Source organism: Arvicola amphibius, chromosome 4 (genome assembly GCF_903992535.2).
Source record: "Arvicola amphibius chromosome 4, mArvAmp1.2, whole genome shotgun sequence".
NCBI lineage: Eukaryota > Metazoa > Chordata > Mammalia > Rodentia > Cricetidae > Arvicola > Arvicola amphibius.
Window position 1 is genome coordinate 13,008,186 of NC_052050.1, and position 20,753 is coordinate 13,028,938.

General features: G+C 37.3%; 1 protein-coding gene across 11 annotated transcripts in view; it reads right to left on the reverse strand.

The window, feature by feature from the left end:
• Positions 1 to 20,753, reverse strand: part of Cep112 (centrosomal protein 112) — a 387,843-nt gene that overhangs the window by 261,303 nt on the left and 105,787 nt on the right. For all 11 annotated transcript variants that reach the window (XM_038328187.1, XM_038328186.1, XM_038328182.1 and 8 more), the window contains 3 exons: positions 20,335 to 20,427; positions 18,747 to 18,806; positions 12,362 to 12,441 (listed from right to left, as the gene is read on the reverse strand). In XM_038328187.1, coding sequence (XP_038184115.1) covers positions 12,362 to 12,441; positions 18,747 to 18,806; positions 20,335 to 20,427 — 233 coding nt within the window. The remainder of the gene's footprint in view (positions 1 to 12,361; positions 12,442 to 18,746; positions 18,807 to 20,334; positions 20,428 to 20,753) is intronic.

A 20,753-nucleotide genomic window follows, 5' to 3' on the forward strand; every position in this document is an offset into this window, starting at 1 on the left:
AAATTATTAAAGTAAAGCCTGTTTAATATATAATAAACGTATATTCGCATCAGAGTCACAACATGCAAAATAAATGAGTGCACAGTATAGACATGATCAAACTTCCATGACGAGCTGATGGATCTCCCAGTCATCATCTCAATCTCTCCCGCCCATTTACAAGCACATGATTAGTCATGATGGCGAGAGCGAAGGAACAATTAGGTTTCCAAGTAAAGAACTAGAAATGTTTCTAATTATAATCACATAGCACCCCTTTAAAAAGAAAAGGCAAAATCAAAGAATCAGACATCAAAAGGCCATTAGGTCTCAATACAGACCATTTCCAGACCTGGTTTACTGCACATAAAGCCTGCTTTGCGGTGTTTTCATTTTTCACTAAGAACAGAGATATATGGTTCAAATTACTGAAGTTTCTTCAAAGCTCCTTGACATTTGTGTATTCTACAATTAAGATGAATGAATTTTTTATCAAGTAGTAAAAATTGGAGGATTAAAATTTAACAGCTACCAATAGTAAAGAACCCTCATTAACTTTCATGACACCAAACTTCAAGAATTATGATTCAGGAAAACACAAAGGAAATTCAATGAAGAAATAAAACTGTTTTTCAATGATAAAAGTACATAACATTTTTATCTATTGTTTACAAAGATCTGAAACAAGCTTTCTCCTAGTCTTCATGTCTGTTTGTTATACTCCTGACCTTTTGCTTGGACATTAACATGTCATCAGATTCATGTTCTTGAAATATTAATTCCTTTTGATGCAACAGTTCTCTCCTCCACTAGCTCATTTCTAGTTCTTCCTTCAAATTCTAGCTACTGCCCAAACTATGAAGGAAAGTCAGTCATTCTCCAGTGTCCCTGGGCTCATGGACTTCTCTGCTAGTGCTTTTCAGCCATTCCCCTCTGGGGAATCAGGAGTACCGGCTCTGTGTCTTCTAGGTTCCCACTTAGCATGCTCTCTTCACGTCTACACAGCACTGTTCTTACAAATTCTCTGTGAATTAAACTGTCACAGGCATGAGGCTCATGGTTGAGTGTTTGCCCCGCACACATGAGGCCATAGGTACAATCCTCAAAACTGGGGGGAAAATTAAATAAGAAAACTATTTGCCATAAAAGCTATTGTGTTCAGAATGTAACCTGTAGGCATTCTTAAGAAGAACTCCAATAAAAAAATGGAGTACAGACCTAAACAGAGAACTCTCAACAGAGGAATCTAAAATGGCTGAAAGACACTTAAGGAAATGTTCAACACCCTTAGTCATCAGAAAAATGCAAATCAAAACAATTCTGAGATTTCATATTACACCTGTAAGAATGGCCATGATCAAAAACACTGATGACAACTTATGCTGAAGAGGTTGTGGAGTAAAGGGAACACTCCTGCATTGCTGGTGGGAATGCAAGCTGGTACAGCCCCTTTGGATGTCAGTGTGGCGATTTCTCAGAAAATTAGGAAACAACCTTCCTCAAGACCCACTAATACCACTTTTGGGTAAATATATATCCAAAGGATGCTGAATTGTGTCACAAGAACATGTGCTCAACTATGTTCATAGCAGCATTGTTTGTCATAGCTAGAACCTGGAAACAACCTAAATGCCCCTCGACCGAAGAATGGATAAAGAAAATGTGGTACCTTTACACAAAGGAGTACTACACAGCAGAAAAAAATAATGACATCTTGAATTTTGCAGAAAAATGGATGGAGCTAGAAAACATTATTGAGTGACGTAACCCAGACACAGAATGACAATTATCATATGTACTCACTCATAGGTGGTTTGTAAACATAAAGCAAAGAAAACCAGCCTACAAACCACAACCCCAGAGAACTTAGACAACAATGAGGACACTAAGACTTACATAGATCTAATCTACATGGGAAGTAGAAAAAGACAAGATCTCCTGAGTAAATTGGGAGCATGGGGACCTTGGGGGAGGTTTGGAGAGGGGAGGGAAAGGTAAGGAGGGGAGCAGAGAAAAATGTAGAGCTCAATAAAAATCAATTTAAAAAAAGGAAAAAGGAACTCCACTACTGAAATTAATAACAGACCAACAGATAATTTATGGAATTTGTTACCAACAAAACTTACTTTCTGCATTTCTATGAAGAAAGCAGAGCATCAGATAGCCTAGCAAACAACATATAGCTGAGAAAGATTTCTAAGATGGAGAGTTATGCATATATAAATGCTAAGGTGAATATGGCTGACAGACTCAGAAAGCATCTTAAATTACAATTTGAAATAGAGAAAGATGTAATATAACAGGAATTGATTAACAGGTGGAAAGCCTGGTGCATAAAAACTTCAATTAAGAAAACACAGAAGCGGAGAGTTTAAGAGAAGAACCTTAATGAGATCAGAAAGAATATTCTGGCATGGCTCCAAGAGGATGGAAACGGAACCAGTTTCATGTGTAATTAGAGACAGAGGATCAGAGATGTGGAGGAGGACCAACTACTGCTCTAATAGTAATGACAACGGCTTCATCATACACCATGCACTCCATGAACAAATAATGCGAAGAACAATTTTTTAAAGGGATAAAAGCTCAGAAGGAGTTGTCTGCAGTCTATTATATTAATAAAGCATATATCCAATGGTGTGAAAAAAAATCAAAGAGCCCTCATGGCAACAGAGAATATGATGATTTGGGGGGGGGGTTTAAAAAAGTCATTTGGGAGACGAAGAGTCAGCCTTTGATTCTCTTATTAATTTTGCAGAAAGCTAACCGTGCTGCACTGCTCAGGAGGTCACTGGCTCCACACGCTTCCCTATATCCTCTTGAAAAAGAAGCAAAAGACCACAAAGCAAGCTGAGATCAAGGACTTCTTTATTTTAAGAAATCAAGTTTCAAAGTCATGAAGAGGTCAGCATGCATCTAGATGTTGGTGCCACAAACTAATCTATAATTGAATCTACATTGAGCCACAATAATTGATTCCAAAAGTGATGGTGCTGGCTTAACATGAACTTAACTATGCAATTATAAAGAGCATGGGAGTATACATATCATATTTCAAAAATCTAGCCAAAGACTTCGGGCAAAGATAAGTTCTAGCTATATATAAAAAAAGATGGCATCTGCTTAGCATCTCACAAATTGTCTCCCCAAGTGATCACTAGAATACCTAGGAGAAGAAATAACAGGAAACAGTCTGATAACAGTAAACTGAATTATACAGGAAAGCCAACGAAAGCCTCCAGTAAAAGCAGAGCCTGTAAAAAGACTGAGAAAACTGCCCAGGTGTACTGCTAGACTCTAAAGCAGATGGAATTTGCTTCAGAAATTAGAATTGGAGCTAGAAAGATACTTTCTATCTCTCAAATAAAAGATACCAAATCTAAAAATATCCAAACATTGGTAGCTGGGATTCTACTAGGATGATGTCCCAGAAGACATCTGGATTAGCGGGAAAGGTGCGTGAAGCTGGGGTACTGCACAGGGAGAGCTGCAAACTTCACAGCTCAGCGAATAAAGATGAATACGAAATCAGGGAAGAATGTGCACTGAAGAAACACTTGAGAACTACAAGTTCACATTCATTCAGAAAAATCAAAGACTCAGGCGGCAGGTTATTAAAAGCTTCAGTATTCGTAAAACAGGATCTGCAGACAATATTCCTAGAAATCTAGAACCTCCTGGCAAATGATAGATGCTTTTATCCTGTTGTTGATTTTAACAGAAGGACATCGAGCAGATCCCATGTGAATCTCAGGGAAGACAATGTACACTCAGAATGTGTAGCACAGAACACAGGAAGGTGCATAAACTGTGTGCTCTAAGTGTGTGTTAAACAAATAGAATATCAAAGTCAGCTGAGGTCTGCCTTATTCAAGATGAAGTATTGAAGAAGAAGAAAAGCAAAAAACTGAAGTCTGGAAGCTTCTGCAGAACCTGAGAAAGAGAACATCTAAGAGACACACAAGAAAAATCTGTCTCTTCCTGTCTTATATTCCTTTTAGTGCTAGAATTAAAGGTGTGCACCACCACTGCCCGGCCTCTATGGCTGACTAGTGCAGCTGCTTTGCACTCTGATCTTCAGGCTTTACTAAAACACAAATAAAATATCACCATAAGACAATGCATGTAAATGGGTAGTAAGATCACCAAAGACTAAATTGAAAACGCTAAAATATAGTCTCCTCATAAAAAGAGCTATGCAAGAGAGACTGGAATACAGGGGTGAAGTGGACCAAAAGGTGCGTCTGGCCCACAGCGGAAAAGAAGGTGCTTTAGTGGGAAGACGCGAAGCTCTGCACAGGCCAACCTGCCGCCACCACAGAACCCTGGGTAAATGTTAGCAAACCAGATCCAGCAAAATTTCTTAAAAACATTCAATGCGACTTAGGATTTATCTAAGAAATGTAAAATTTAACATTTGAAATCATATATATGCATTTTATAGCATCCATTTTATAAATTAAATTATGTTATATTACGATGTTTAAAATGTGGTTATTCAATGAGCAGAATGCTTCTGAGAAGCTGTAACATTCATGAATTTTAAAAATATAAAAAATCTCTCGAAGGGACAGGGGTAAATGTTGGTAAAGCACACATGCGGCCCTGGATATCATTTTCAGTATGACACAAAAGAAAAACGATAAGAATGGAACAAACAAAACAACTTCTTAACAAATTAGGAATGAGCATCTTCTTCTCAGGTACAATGTGCCTGTGCCAAGCAAAAACAACCGTTAGCCAAATAGAGAGTCTTGATGCAAGAATTGCCTATGAGCAGGGATGACCACACATGTGACGACAGGAAACAATTTATTGGACATTATAGCAAAGCAGAAAACTAAGAGCTCAGAGAGATACACATAAATATTGAAATAGGAAGAGAAAATGGTAATTGTTTGCTGACTATGTAGTTAGTATTGTACACAAACCAAGTCCAATGAAAACTATTTTAAAAATTTTTAAACTTTGAAAATAAAATTAAGCAAAATTCCGAAATACATCATTTCATTATTTTAACTGCTTTTCTGTTCAGATTGACACATGAATTTTTTTTTTAAAAAAACTACAATTGTTTTTAAAAAATGAAATATAATAATGTGACCTATTAGGTACTTAAAATACAAAAAAATTATAAATGTTTTATAAAAGATATTAAGATAGACAATTTAATGGAGAAATATACTCACTCAGAAGATATAGAAATATTTATTTATATTCAAACTAAAGGAAAAGTATTATAAATACAACGAAAACCCTTCAGAATTTTTGAAAAACTTGATTCTAAAATTCAAAATGCAGAGGCACAGTTGTAAATATCTAAGAAAAAAAAACCAAAGTAAAAACTAGTGTAGCTGCAGAGAAACCCTGTCTCGAAAAACCAAAAAAAAAAAAAAAACCTAGTGTAGAAGGTACAGATTTTCACTCTGAAGGGGATCCAGGGTTACCATAGGCTCCAGGTAACTAAAACAGTACAACAGGAGCTAGGCTACTTAAAGCAGTCATATCATTTAATTTTCCTAGTAATAAATGCACTAATGGCTTTTAGTGCCAATAACCAGGGTCTCCTTTAGCACCCAGGACAGTCTGCTTAAACATAACCTCTTGTTAGAATGGCATCAAAACATTTCATTTTAGATTAGCCTAGAACTTGAATGGCAGTGATAAAAAACTCAACAATAAAATAATTCATGCATGATATAAACTTGATATAAATCTCACTGTAGTTAAGTGGATCCCAGATGATTTCAGACCTGTCTTATATCTTCTTCTTACTCTCCAACTCAGCTGTTAAGAAATCACATTATGGCTAGGTATGAAAATAATGACAATACCTTAAGGATTATATCAGTTACTAATTTTAGTAGAATACAACAGAAAATGGCTGGGAGATTCTCAGTGGGTAAGGCACTTGCCATACAAGTGTGAGACTCCAGTCTGTACCATCAGCATCCACATAAATGCCAGCTAGATGTGGCAGCCCAGCTGTACTTCCAACCTCAGAAGACAGAGATTAGGAATCCCCAGAACAATCTCATCATCCAGAATAGCCTTAAGGGCACTCTGCGGGCCCTGCCTCAATGACTAGATGGTGATCAAGGCAGACTCTTGACATGATCCTCCACATAAGCACATGTGCTAGTGCGTGCATGCACATACAAACATGCACACACATGCATACTCTAAATACAGAAATATACAAGAAATATAGTACTAGAAAAATATGTATTGTTTCCATTAATACTTTCAATTAGTTTTTAGATGTTTCAATCAGTTAAAATCAGCATGTCATCTTTGTCAATTATAAATTATAGACCACTTTTAACACTGTGGTAGGACAGTACTTGTCCTATTTCTCCAAGAAAAAAATTTAGGAAGTACAAGTTTGTTTTCAAATGAGAATAAAATGTTTTATAAATTTTGTGATGGGCCTCTCTACATGATTATGGGGGATTTTCTTAACTGGGTTAACTGGGTAGGAAGGCCCACCCTGTGAGTGGTTAACGGGTAGGAAGGCCCACCCTGTGAGTGGCGCCATTTCACTAAATGAAAAGTAGAGAGGAAGCTGAGCAGCAAGCACACCTCAAGTTCTTGCTCTCTGCTCTTGACTATAGATGTAATATGATCAGCTACTTCAAGTTGGGGCTGCATCAACTCCTCTGCGGTGATGGACTGAAGCCTGGAATTGTGAACCAAAAAAACTCTTAAGTTTCTCTGGTAAGTTGCTTTCAAATGGGTATTTTTTATTTTTTTCCTTTTTAAAAATATTTATTTATTATTTATCTATCTATCTATCTATCTATTTATTTATTTTATATGCTGACCCGCTTCCCCTCCCTCTTCTTCTCCCATCCCTACTCCCCCTTTCACTCCTCTTTCGTCTCCATTCAGAGGGGATAAGCTCCCACGGTAGCCAACAAAACATGGCATATCAAGTTGAGACAGGACCAAGTTCCTCCCCCTTGCATCAAGGTTGGGCAAAGCATCCCACCATAGGGAATAGGTCCCAAAGTCCCAGCTCATGCTTAGGGGACAGGACCCACTAGGGTATTTTCTTAAGCAACTGGGAAAGAAATTAAGATACAAGGTGAACTTATAAACATGTTTTCATATACACCTAAAGCACAGTGATTAACAATTCCTTGTCACCATTCATCAGCCGCATCACGTCATGGTTCACCATGCTGGCAATATTTAAAACTAGAATAGAATTACACTATTATATTACTATACTTCAATATTCTAACACTACACTGCTTTAACTGCTCCCCCTTTCCATCACCCATTCAAGCTCCTGGGTGAACTTGAAGGCTGTCTGTGCCTAATGTAACTGCATCCTTTTTTTTTTTTTTTTTCTGTAGGCAGTGCTTCATTTAAAAAGCCTACTGACAGCCGGGCAGTAGTGGCACACATCTTTAATTCCAGGAGGCAGAAGCAGGTGGATCTATGGGAGTTTGAGGCCAGCCTGGTCTATGGAGCTAGTTCCAAGATAGCCAAGGCTACACAGAGAAACCCTGTCTGAAACACCCTCATCTCCAAAAAGGAAAAAAATTAAAAATAAAATAAAAAGTCTATTGAAATAAAGCCCCATTTTGAATAGACACATAATTATTTAGTGTTCTACTAAGATTAGTTCCTAGTAAATACAAGGACAGAAACACTGTCATTATAACTTTGCAGTTTTAATATTTTTAAGCCATTCTTATTTGAAAATTAATCCCTGTTGCCTATTAATACCATAAATGTTGATTCAAAACAGCAAACAAGCAGCTTTAAACAAGGAGATTTAAAACAGATTAATAGAAAAAGCTTTTTCAACCAAATACAACTTATTTTTAAAATAATGTCTGGGGTAACTAATCTGTGTTTCTTCTCAGTCGGAGATTGTAAGTACTACACATGTAAAGAGAAGGCTGTGTTATTTTTTTTAAATCTATATGCCAGTTTGTTGGAAAAGTAACATACAAACCCTATTTTCTAACTTTAAACAAAACTAGGAAAAGTAGGCAAAAAAGACGGTCAGCTAAGTTCTTCATAAACATACAACTTCACAGAAAGGCTTTCAATGAGATGGGGAAATTGCTGAATACTACTAGCATTGACAGTAGGCTTCAAACCAGTTCAAATAGAAACATAACTCAAGAACATTCTGAACTGAATTGCTTAAAAGCCCATTTAGACATTCTCACACTAACTCAAATTTTACCTCAAAAGGCAGCTAACATAGGAAAATATAAATAGGCATTTTCAAGAAAGCTATAAATGCAGAAGCCTTACTTTAAAAGAATACTTTCATATATGTGAATTGTTTATGAGTATGTAAATGTAGTGAAATGAGCCACTAAAATGCCTCACATTGTTCTTTTCCTGCAGCACTTGTTCCCTCATAATCAACCCTTTGTTAATATGCAGATGCAGGGCTGATTGTGGGAGGTGTGTTCTCAGTGTCAGAGGTCCAAGACTGCTGGTTGAACAGCAGAGAAGAAAGGCCTTCCTTAACCCTCTGGGCTTTCCACTCACTTCAGGGGACACTCTGCAAACACCAGTGAACAGTTAAGTTCTGCCAGATCCAAGGTCTGGGTGCAAGACTGCTCTCCTGCATGTCTTGCCTGATGGAGGACTTTGCCCAACAGAAATGCTCATGCATGTATACAATTTTATGCTGACCACATTATGATCCTTCTTTTCCTCAGGCCATGATTTTTATCTTTTTTTAAAGTTATGTAAAAATAAGACCCTGTAGAAGGAACTATTTTATACCAGGCTTCTTTGTTCCACATCTAGACTTGTGAGATTAATAAATTACTACTTTATATTACTGATATTATTAGAAAATCACACAAATTGTCAATGCAGTTTTGGTATAAATTATATTTCATGTGTGCTTTTCAAAATGCAAAGAATTAAGATAGTATAAACTTGTTTTGTGTCACCTTTTGAATTTTGTTGCAAGAAAGGAGTTTGAAAAAGTTGTTAATCAAAAATGTTTTAAAGACCTCCCTGAATACTTCAGACAATTTCTACACTACTTCATGCCTTATTACATTTTAGTTCCCACAACTTAGCATCAAATTTGATGAATACAGCAATTTGAAAAGGGAATAAAGTAAACCTACTATCTACATACATCTGCTGAGAGATTTTTATTTATGTATGTATTTATCTAGTTATGTTTGGTCTGGGACTCAAGCCCAGTCCTTTCTATGATGACAGATTTTTAACTGCCCGAAGAATAAAAGGAGCAATTGTATTGCAGTATCAATCCTTCAAACAGGAACACTATATTGTTCTGTGGCATCCAACCACTTTCTAGATGTATAGTCTACTGGTTATCCCATATCACTGAAAAATAAAAAACACATACAATTCATGACATTTATAGTTACAGTTATTATATACATCAAGAAGTAAAACTACTTTCTATAATAAAAATAAAACAGGAAAGCAAAATGATCAAACCACATAGAGAACAAAAATACAGAATGGTAGCAGTCAGCAACATTAAGATACTTTCAGATCCTAACAGTGGTGACAAGTGAGCTCTCTAGAGTTAGCATTCCAAGCGAAAGACTGAATGCAGTCTCTGACGGCTAGTCTTCATGATCAACATTACTGCATGGAGAATCACTCAGAAGACTGACTGGTGAGAGGAGTAGAAGGCATATCTGGAAGAGCATCTCCAGAAGACTGACAAAACAAGGCAGACACACCCTGAACACTAGCAGCACCAGCCCAAAGGCTGGAGACTCCTGTAGAATCCAAGTGGGAAAGGAGAGCCAGCAGAGCACAGGCGCACTTGTTTCTGCTTCCTCCTGCCATCAAGCGACCTGCTCTGCTCTTCCACACCTTCCCTGACACGATAGGAGGAACCTCTAGAGCCAGGAACCAATTGGTCTTTCCTAAGTGACTAATATGTGATCCAAAGTGTCCCCTTAAATAATAATAGCTTTGAAATACCAATTTGAAATTGAAACCAAAGACTAAATTGGCATTTCAACTGTTTAAAGAGAGGATCAGCACCATCTCATATACTACCCAGCCCTTCACATCTCTGGCACAACCATGTCACAATAAAGTCACACAATTTCCCCTAACGTCGCATTCATTATATAGCATCCAATTAACAGAATTACATGTACATGGTTACAAAATTCTGGGATGGAATTCTATGAGAGAATCAGAAGACCTAGGATGGGGGTGAAGACACAGGAGAAGTGTGCCTGAAAAGGCGAGACAGCAAGGGGAGACAAGCATTCTGAGTAAGATCAGAGATGGAAAGGAAATGAGACTGGCCACGGAGGGCAGGATCTCCAGACAGGACAAGACCAAAACCCAGGAGAGCTCCCATGTGCCCACACTCTGTGAAATCAGGTAAAGAGCTCCCCCTGTCTGACAGGCCTGCTATTAGCAATTCACCTTTCTGGTTATCCCTTACGTTTTTAAATTCTTTGACTTATGCTAAACTCACTAGATGCTCAAATATGAACTTACATACTTCTGCCTTGTCTGCCATCCTTAACTATCCGTTTAAGAGTCCTTTTTAAATAAGCTAAAGGAAGAACCTACATGAGTACATTAACAACATGGTCTAAACACCAGATTATTTTTACCTTTGGGCATATTTAATCAAGGGAAAAACAGCTTTTAAGAAGTCAAGGCAAGTTTTTACATATTAGGGCTGCAAAATGAAATCATACATAGGCCAATAAAACAGTACAATTCTTAGATCAACAGGAGTTAACAGTCACTCCTTGGAATAGTCTCCATTTGGAAAATAGCCAGCTTCTGCTATTTACTTTGGAGTTCCAAATTCACGATGACTTCCTCTGTTATTTTCCATTTTGGTTATTGCTGTTGTGCTGGGTACTAAACTCTTAAGACCATCAGTCAAGTGCTCAAAATGAAGGCACTGACTACCTAGGGGTGGAAGGCATGAATCTACCAGGGAATTTTACTTAAACTCCAAAATAGTTTTCTTTAAAACAAAACAAAACAAAAACAAAAAACAAAAACTCCAAATAAAATTTGTTATTTTGGTATGGTCCTTTCAAGCCCTTGATGAGTGTTAGTCTTGTAATGAATCAAGATGACAATAATGCTTCACGAGTATAACTGCTTGCCTTCTGATCCCCTTCATGGTATCTGGCTCATGGCTGATGTGAACAAATAAGCAGTAAGCCCTTGTGTAGATAAAACATTGCTTCTTGTGATGTCATAGTACATGGATTATTCTACGATGTTGTTTAGAAAGTAAGCCAGTGCATTTTACTGATAAACAAAGCAAGGGGGAAGAGCTGGGCTGCCGTCTTCCCAGGGAGAATGTGATAACAAGGCATGCTTGATGGGAGGTGTCCTTTGGTGCAGTTCTGTAAATGCCTGCGGTTTAGAGGTTCAGGGAAGAAAACAAATTAGCTAGGCACACTGACCTCAGGGGAACGGCCCTGCCCCTGGAATCCCTTGGATCAGGTGCCACGCTGATCTTCCTCCAGTAAAATTCCTTCTGCTCTGTACTGCCACTGCCAAATTTCTTAAATAACCAAATGGTTACATGGTCCTCTGGGAATGTGCTTTCTTACATTACCTGACATATGGTAAGAACTGAGTATTTATTAAGAAGATCAGTATTTTTCAGCTAAAACTTTCACAATAAAAAGCAGTCAAATAGTCCACTCAACCTATGTAAGTGGATGGGAAAGGCAAGTTCTAATGCCGGGTACTTTCATGCATCAGGTAAGTAGATAAAGTCCTTCCTAAACAATGCTTAGGTAGTAATCCATTTGTGAACATAACAACTAAAACACCTTATTACCCAACAAAATCTGCACAGTGATTTCTAAAGCTCCTAAGACCTAAATCTCATTTTGTGAAAATGTGTTTCCACTTAAGAGGAAGAGGGCATCTGAAACCACTAAGTTTTTTCTCTCATTCCTATCATAGAAAAACAGCTGAACTGGTTTTTCTGTTAAAAAAAAAAAAAAAAAAACAACTAGTAGACTAAGTCTGGAAACAGAGAGCCATGAAGGGAAAGCAACGCAAAGCAGTGCCCTACAAGGCTATTGTGAACTCGACACTCACAGCCTAGCTAATTCGGCTCTCAGTGTAGTATGAGCGACTTGTCTGTGCTTTAGTGTTTTTTATTTTCTGTGTGCAGTCAATGTGCCTGCCAGGACCGCAGGAAAGCCATGCATCCAGGGCCCACAGTGGGGCTTGGTCTGCTCTGGCACTGAAGTTAGAAAGTTGTCGGCCACTGAGTGGGTGCTGAGGACAGAACCCAGGTCCTGGGAAAGAGAAGTGGTCCTTACAAACACTGAGCCATCTCTCCAGCCCCAAATAAGAGCAGTTTTCAAAACATTAAATATTTTGTAACTTTTTTTTAACTCACTTCAAAGCTTCCTCAAATTTATTGATCTTCCTCCGAGCATCTTCTTTCTCTTTATCAAGTTCACTCTGCAATTCATGGACCTGCCAAGAGAATCCGTGAAACTCACTGGAGGACAAGGGTACTGAGAGACAAAAAGAAACAACAATCTCAAGTCCGTCGGGATATAAATTCAGACTTAGGTCTTTCATGGCAGAAACCTGCTTAACCATCGAATAACTTGAATGTTCTACTCCCAATATAAGTTTTCAATTAAAAGCTATTAATTGTATTCACTTAAAATGAATTGGCATACATCAACTTCAAAAATGCACCAACCACTTTGATATTTTTTAAGTATCATAGTTTTGACAAAGGAAAGAATTTCATAGGATTTAAAAGACTAGAATAAATGATATGTCTGCATTAACCAAATATAGAAGGACTATTATGAAATCTTCCATTGTTGAGCATGACTTGTGCACACATTGACCAAGTTTGGAACAAAATCTCCATCATGACTGCCTCTTTACTGCATGCAGCAACTTGGGAGTAGGTGGGACTCAACTCAGTGTTGGAAAGCATCGCTTACAGACCTTCTAACACCACTGTAGGGCGGAACATGAATCTGACGGGGATGAGATGAATGGAAAGACAAGAAGCACAGCACACACACTGACACACCATCATCGCCACTCCCAACTACCACCCCCACACACTTTAAATCTATGTCACACATTGCAATGGAATTAACCAAAAGTAGTTAGGTATTTTTAATCAGTTTGGTTGAGGACCTATTTAACTCAATTACCGTATTTTCTGGACTTTCTTTTTATATTCACCTTGAATTTTTTCTTATGTGTGAGGAAAATAAATTAGTAAAATCAACTATATTCTTGTAAATAATAGCAGTGAGGCCAGAGAGGCATTTTTTCATGATAACACCAAAAAAAGCCTCTACTAGTTTCTGTGATGGCAACCATTAGTCAAGACCTGAGAAGTGGAGGGTTTGATGCATGCTGAGGCAGTGAGTGACCAGAACTAGCAGACACAGCACCCCTTCCTGGTACTGTAATGATCAACTTAAAATATCTCATAAATACTATTTTTCTTATGATCAGAAGAATCACTTCACCTTAAAAATCTTTACCACTGAATTTATTTACATAGGAAATGATGGAGGAGAGTTATCTGTCTATGTTACTTTCATTGGCCCTTTAAGAGACAGAAAATTAGGTAGGTGGAGTAGACAGAACAGAATTCTGGGAAAGAGAGGGGAGACGCTTCAGGCAGTCGCCATAATGAGTCGTCATGATTCTCCTCTCCGAGATGGACGCAGGTTAAGATCTCTCCTGGTAAGCCACACCTCGTGGTGCTACACGGATTACTAAATATGGGTTAAAGAAAGATGTGAGAATTAACCAATAAGAGGCTACAGATAATGGGCCAGGCAGTATTTAAAAGAATACAGTTTCCATGTAATTATTTTGGGTAAAGCTAGCCGGGTGGTGGGACACAGCCCCGCCGCTTCCTTCAACAAGGAAAAATTTACATAGGAAAAAAGGAAAGTATGTTCACAATTTGCCAGGCTCAGACTTCAAATGTTGTCTCACTTCTTATAGGTTCTTGGATATATATTACAATGCTTGGCATATAGTGAGCATGTTAAGTTAGAATATAAACAAACTTTACACATTACGCATATTTTTGGGAAACTCTAGCAAGAATTACAGGATGAGTTTAAATGGTCATATTTCTACTTCTCAAGTTATTTAGCACACTATGCCTCAGTCCTTCTACAAATGGGGATCAACAATAACCATACCAAAGTATTCTGATAAAAGTAAATTACTTCAGGCAAGGCTCTTATGAATACGAGAACATAAGAAATTCTCAATGATAAAAATTATAGATACTATTTCAGATTGAACACTAAAGTACTTTTGGTTACTACAGGTAATTATGAACAACAGTCCAACGTGTACAGCACACAGGCTGCTTGCCTTTACATAGAGCAGACCCTGAATTGCCAAGCAACCTCAGCTCTTCTAAGAGCTCTGTATCGCTTGCTATACAGTCTTAACCAGTTTCAAATTTAGCTTCTGCTTCTAAATGCTGGCTAGTGTGTGACACATGCAGCTGGATAAAGTAGATCTAAGACCGCCAGCCCCATTTTTGAAGGGAGAGGGAGCTAGCTGGGTGGGGCAGAAGGACTCCCCTCTTGGCAAGAATCCATGCATTGATGCACATGTTCTTAAGTGGTTCTCACTCGGGCCACTATCTGTGACAGCGTCCTGACCCACACCAAAGCAGCCATTAAAGGACATTCTGGATTTGTTTTCTCTTCACAGAATATGTGAGTGTTGCATGCTTGAGATTTTTTTAAATTGTAGCTTTATTTTGATCTATATTTCAGGTATTTGCAGATAATATACAATTAAATACCTGCAAGTAATCAATGTATACTGATTTTGATGGATGACTATAGCTTAATATTTGTGTTGGGAATATTATATAGATGATTTTTACATAAAACTATAAAACAACATAAAGGTAATCTACATTTTATTTTTTCCACTTATATTCTATTTATTTATTTATTTTTATCACAGAGTAATGCTATGTTGCCCAAAGGTAATGTGAGTAAGATTTAAATGTTTTACTTCTAATCTTTCCTCAATATGTAGTTAATAATAAGGCACTTCATTTACTACCAAATGTGAGAATTCACTGTAATAGTTGATTTCAGTAGCCATAAGCACATTTGTTGAACACATGACAAATATACTCTTTTATCCCCCAAATGTAAAGAATCAAGAAATGAGGGAAAAATCCCAAACATTTGAATTTGGCATAGCAAAGAGCATAGGGCCAGGGTTGGTCCCAAAACCAACCAGCAGGACAACACTGCCTCTAATCTCCATAGCCCAGTATTTAAAATATTGGTGACCTCATTGCATGACTTTATTAAGTATTGTACAGCACAATTTCCTTGCTCTTTTTTAACTTTGGGGAAGGCACATATACATACATACATACATACATACATACATACATATGGCTGCTGTGAACATTTAAAAATTATTTAAATATAATTATACAAAGTACACAAGAATGCTAAGCACTGGAAACCTGTACTTTAGTGTTTGGAACTTACACAGAAGACTTTTAGGGAGGTAAGTCAAATCTAGCACATTTTAGCCTGAGCATGTAGCTTCTGCCTGTGCTCTTCTGTGGGTAAACAGCACTATCACTCTTTACTCTCAGTGCCTGTTTGGAAAACAAGCACTAGGTTATTTGTAGGAGGCAGGTGTTTCCTTACTAGTAAAATCATTTACTCTAGCCATTTCCTGATTTAACAGATTAGGACACTTCATCAAACAATGACGTTTAGTTTTATGGCCTATTATTTGTTTGATGTTCAAAGATCTGAAGACCAGGCAACAGCCACCAGAGATCAATAAAGACCATGAGATAATATGTGTGTGCTTAAATTAGGGACAGCATCTGACGCTGTTTCTTCCACCTCAAAGACTAGTGGGATGGCATGCTCCCATCCTGCTGCTTTCGCACTGGCATGAGGAAATAATGTCATTCAGATGGCATTTCCTCCTTCTGAACAGATATTCAGAACCACATTTTATACGGAAAGTTATTGAATGTGCACACCTGTAACACTCTCCAAACAAAAGCCCTATACATCCCATTCAGCTATCCGGTTACACAGTCCAGGCCTCCGTGAGATTTATGTCAGCTCTTTGAGCTGTCAGAAGAATATTCCCTCGGGGGGTACAAGACATCAAATCTTCAAGGCTTGCGATCCCAGCAGGTTTAATAAAGAAAGAAGAACAGATGTCAATTTACAAGGGGGAGACTATGGAATTAATTGTAAAACAAAAAGTGACACACTGAGCAACCTTTTCTTTCAATATAAACAATGTCAGTAACGATTGCAATATGAACAAATGCAGTTATTTTTCTCCTAGAGATTATTTTAAACAAGTCATGTTTATAGTGAGAACCACAAAATGGATTCTGGTTATTATATTTAAAGTGAGGTCAATTGATAGCTCTTGGAAAGGGAATAGCTGCAGTCACCATGCCTAATAAAGAGGTTTCAGTCTCCTTTTAGAGGTGAACTACAACAGGAATTGCCAGCAGGTTAATGATAAAGATGGAATTATTACAGACACTTGGGCATTGCTTTTCCTAAAACAATGCATTAACTCCCTCTTGACCTCAGAAGGGAACAAAAATCAAGATGAAAGTGTGGCCTCTCCATCTCTGTTTTGCATCTGCCTCCTTTCTTTCAGGTCACTCAGTTATCATGGTTCCTCATCCAAGACAAATCTATCTAGCAGCTAGTGTCACCTAATGTATCTCAGTGACTTTCAAACCAAAACCACCACAACAAGAGTAACTGAGGGATCTTACTGTCAGTTTTATATTGTCCTTGCTCCAGACCCCACAAAAAAGCTAAACAGTTTCCAGTTATTGTTCTGAAACTTGGACTCCAAGAACCGCAGAACCTAGCAGGACAGAGCCTTGGAGCACAAACAAGCTTCTCCAAGGAGTCAGCTTGTCCCCTCAAGCAATAAAGACTTCTTCAGATCATCCTGCAGAACTAGAGCTGAGATATTGACCACAGGGTGATTGGAACTACTTAACTATGTGTATCATTTGCTGCCTCCCTCCTCCACAGAATGCTTTCTCTGTCTAAGCCTAAAGCTCATGTTTCTGCCCAGAACATGGGCTGGGTTCACTGAGCCACTTTTCCTGTTCCACCGATAAAGTCTCCTTTGGTTTTCACTACTACTGGACTTTGCAGTGTGTTAGGAGGTAGCAAAGCCTTTATTCTGCGAATGCTGCAATGTGGGCTTTTACCCTAAGCTCCAGTTACAAAACCAATTTTCATATTTCTTTCCTTTAGTCTAGTCCAGGAAGAAAGGTTGATAGGAGAACCTTAGTTTACTCGGTGGCTAAAAACTCAAGAAAATAGTAGAAGAAAAGGCTATCTGGGTCTGTCTCTCCATGGCACACTTCTCAGGTGTGCCTTACTCCTAGACACCAGTCCATCCTGTTCTACCGGCCAGCAGATCAGAGGAACGTTGGCACAAACAGCAACAGAACATTGGGCCAGAAAGGTGTTCCACAATGGAAGATAAGCCAGAGGCCTTCCCAGGGCACAGTGGATGAACAGTACACCAAGACTAACCTAACCCAGTGCCTTACACACTAGACAAGACTTCTAGGTTTGTTTGTTTTTTGGTAAGCAAAGTATTTAGGGAACTACATTTTTCAGTAATAGAAACTGAAATACTTCAATAAAAACTATTTCCTCTTCCTATCCAGATACCATTTTTAGATATAAAATATATTAAACATCTTGCATTGAATTAGAATGAAGAAGAAAATAATTAGAATTATTCGTAATAAAAATTAAAAAGCACACAAACATTGATCAATATACATAAGAAGAAATCCTTTTTTTTTTTTTTTTTTTTTTGCAAATGGTGAACACACTCTATCCTATGCATCTCTTGGCTGTGTTAAGCTCCTGGAGGACAGAGTGCCTAACTATTCCCAGCCTCATCATATTAGCTAATAGGATGACTTGTCTAATGTAAGCATTGAAAGGATATCTACTGAGAAACTAGTTGGACACAAAAGATCTGTTACAAAATGGATTGAGAATGACACCATACATACCAGGGTTAGCTTTAGTTTATATATATTTTAATGGAATGTTAACCTCATTTTCTATTATATGCATATTTTATAAGTGGATTCATTTGGCAAATATTAAAATAACAAAACTATCAATAAAACCTTTGTTACTTCAACTACTTTTACTTTCCATGTCTTATAGTAAAACATTTCATAATTGAAAACAGTCACAAATCTGTATACTGCTATCTAAAGTATTAATAACCTTTTAGTTATTGCTGATAATAGGAATGTTAAAATACATTGATGAAAATACGCATGATTATAACTACTAAGAAACTGTTAAGTTTAAGTAGTCAATGCTTTCACTGATTTAGGGTTTTTTGATTACATATTCAAAGTTTTTATTACATGGATGATACACAAGAATGCAATGTAAATCCCAGTTGCTTCAAACTTGTAGACTAACACATGAAGGCGTTTGTGAGGGCAGTCCAGTCAGCCACACTCTGCACTCACCAACAGAACACCAAACAGAGCCTTGATGCTGGTGTGAAGAGCAACTGAGCCAAAGACACTGTTCATAAACGTCAAAACTTTGATTATATTGGTTAGATGAAATTATATTATAAACAAATAATTCTTTATAGGATGGAATAAATACATTACTTTAATAAATCAGTTCCCCTTAAATGCTTAAGTTGTTATTTTAAATGTTGTAATTTCCAATCAAACATATTACCTTTTTCTCATAGGTATGTTTTAAATGGTTCCTCTCCATGTGAAACTTATTTTCTTGATCCTGTGAATGATAAATGATTATTTTTAGTATGTTTAATATTACCTCTAACATCATTAAAATTAGTAACCCAATAAAAGCAATGAATGTACTTGATGTCAAACTTCTCTTCAAAGTTTTGCATGTTGTTTATCACTAAGAGAGCCCTTAGCACCCAATTTTCTAAGTCACAAGAAGGGACAGCATCAGCTTTACATTATAAGACATAAACCTTAGCTGCATGAAGATGCTGCTGTCCTCAAGTAAAAGAATCACTGTGACCTTTAAAATTATTATAAGACGAGGAATGAGCAACTAAGTCAAAATGGCAAGGATATGAAGTTACTTCATATCCACATTCTTGATGCTCTTTGAGAGAAAAATAATGCTATGGGGAAAAGAGAAAGGGAAGGGAAGACTATGGAGCTTGAAAACTTAAAAGGGAAAATTTTTCTAAAACAATACATTTACATAGACATTTTTCTACATCAAACAAAAATCTGATAGCATACTGCACTAATAAGATGTAAAAAGAACAGAAAATAATGTATACATATTTATGTAATTTAATACAACCCCTAATCACACCAGTGATGATACACATTATTGAGTGTATACCAAATAATAAACACTAGAATCTAATTTTTAAAATATTTAATAAAGGGGCTAGAGAGATGGCTCATCAATAAAGACCACTGGCTGCTCTTCCAGGGGACCCAGCTTCAATTCCAAGCACCATATGGCAACTCACAACTGTTGGTAACTCTAGTTCCAGGGCATCTAATACCCTCAAACAGACGTGAATGCATGCAAAACACCGATGCACAAAATAAATCTTTAAAAAAATCTTTAATTTATATTTAATACATTATTATTTTATACATTTAATATATTTTAATAATTTATTTTAAATTAGGACACAACATATTAGATATCATTGTGGCATTTCAACAAAGCATTTCAGTAGAATGTCCTTCCCTCTCACATCCCCCGCTCCTCTGCTACTCAGAGCCCTCCAACCCGGTTCTCACCCGCCTCTTTTCCTCTTTCATGCTCCATAAACGCTTTTCCCAGCCCCAGCTACCTTTACCGTGCCTTGGTCTCCTTTCTTGTTTTTTAGGTTTTACCCATATTCCTGCACACACAGATGTACACATTAAGGGCTAGGAATACATATATATGAGAGAAAACATCCAGGACTCATATCTATACATTTGGGTCATCCTACTTGATATTAGAATTTCCAATTTCATCTACTTCCCTGAAAATTTCAAGATCTCATTCTTAAATCATTCAAGGTTTTATTTATAAACTAATCTCAAAAACCAGATCTTTCATATCAGTTGTCTTTATTCTCTATATCAGCAACTACGACTGTGAGGTGAACGCCAGGAACACAACCAGAGACGACTCCATCCACAGGGACACAACCAGAGATGACTCCGTCCACAGGGCTTTTTCTAAGTTACTTTTTAATTGACTCTCATTTCTGAACACAGATCAAGAAGGTAAAGGAACTGGGTCACTGATCTGGCTAACAAACAAGACTTACTTTTGCTTGCTGTTTCTTCTGAAGCTCTGACTCCTGGACCTGCTGTTTTAATTGACAGATGTTCTGTTCTAGCTCTTCAATCACACCAGATGTCTGTGAGGATTGCAGAACAGAAAGCGGAACATTGACTTTTGTACCGTTCCACACTTCTGGCTGACATAAAGCCTATCATTTACCCATGAAAGTTCAGTCAGAATTTAAGTTATCTATAAACCTGAATAAAAAAATTGTAAACATAATTTTAAACTTAAATCTACTTTAAGTATACTGCCTGAGAGTCAATGAGCTGAGCAGTCACTAGAATACCAGTTGAAGACAAGAATTAATATTTTGAAGTAAAATTAAAATCTGTATAGTATTTAAAGCTATGAAAATGTAACACTGAATTAAAATTCTATAGAAATTTTTTAAAGTTAAAA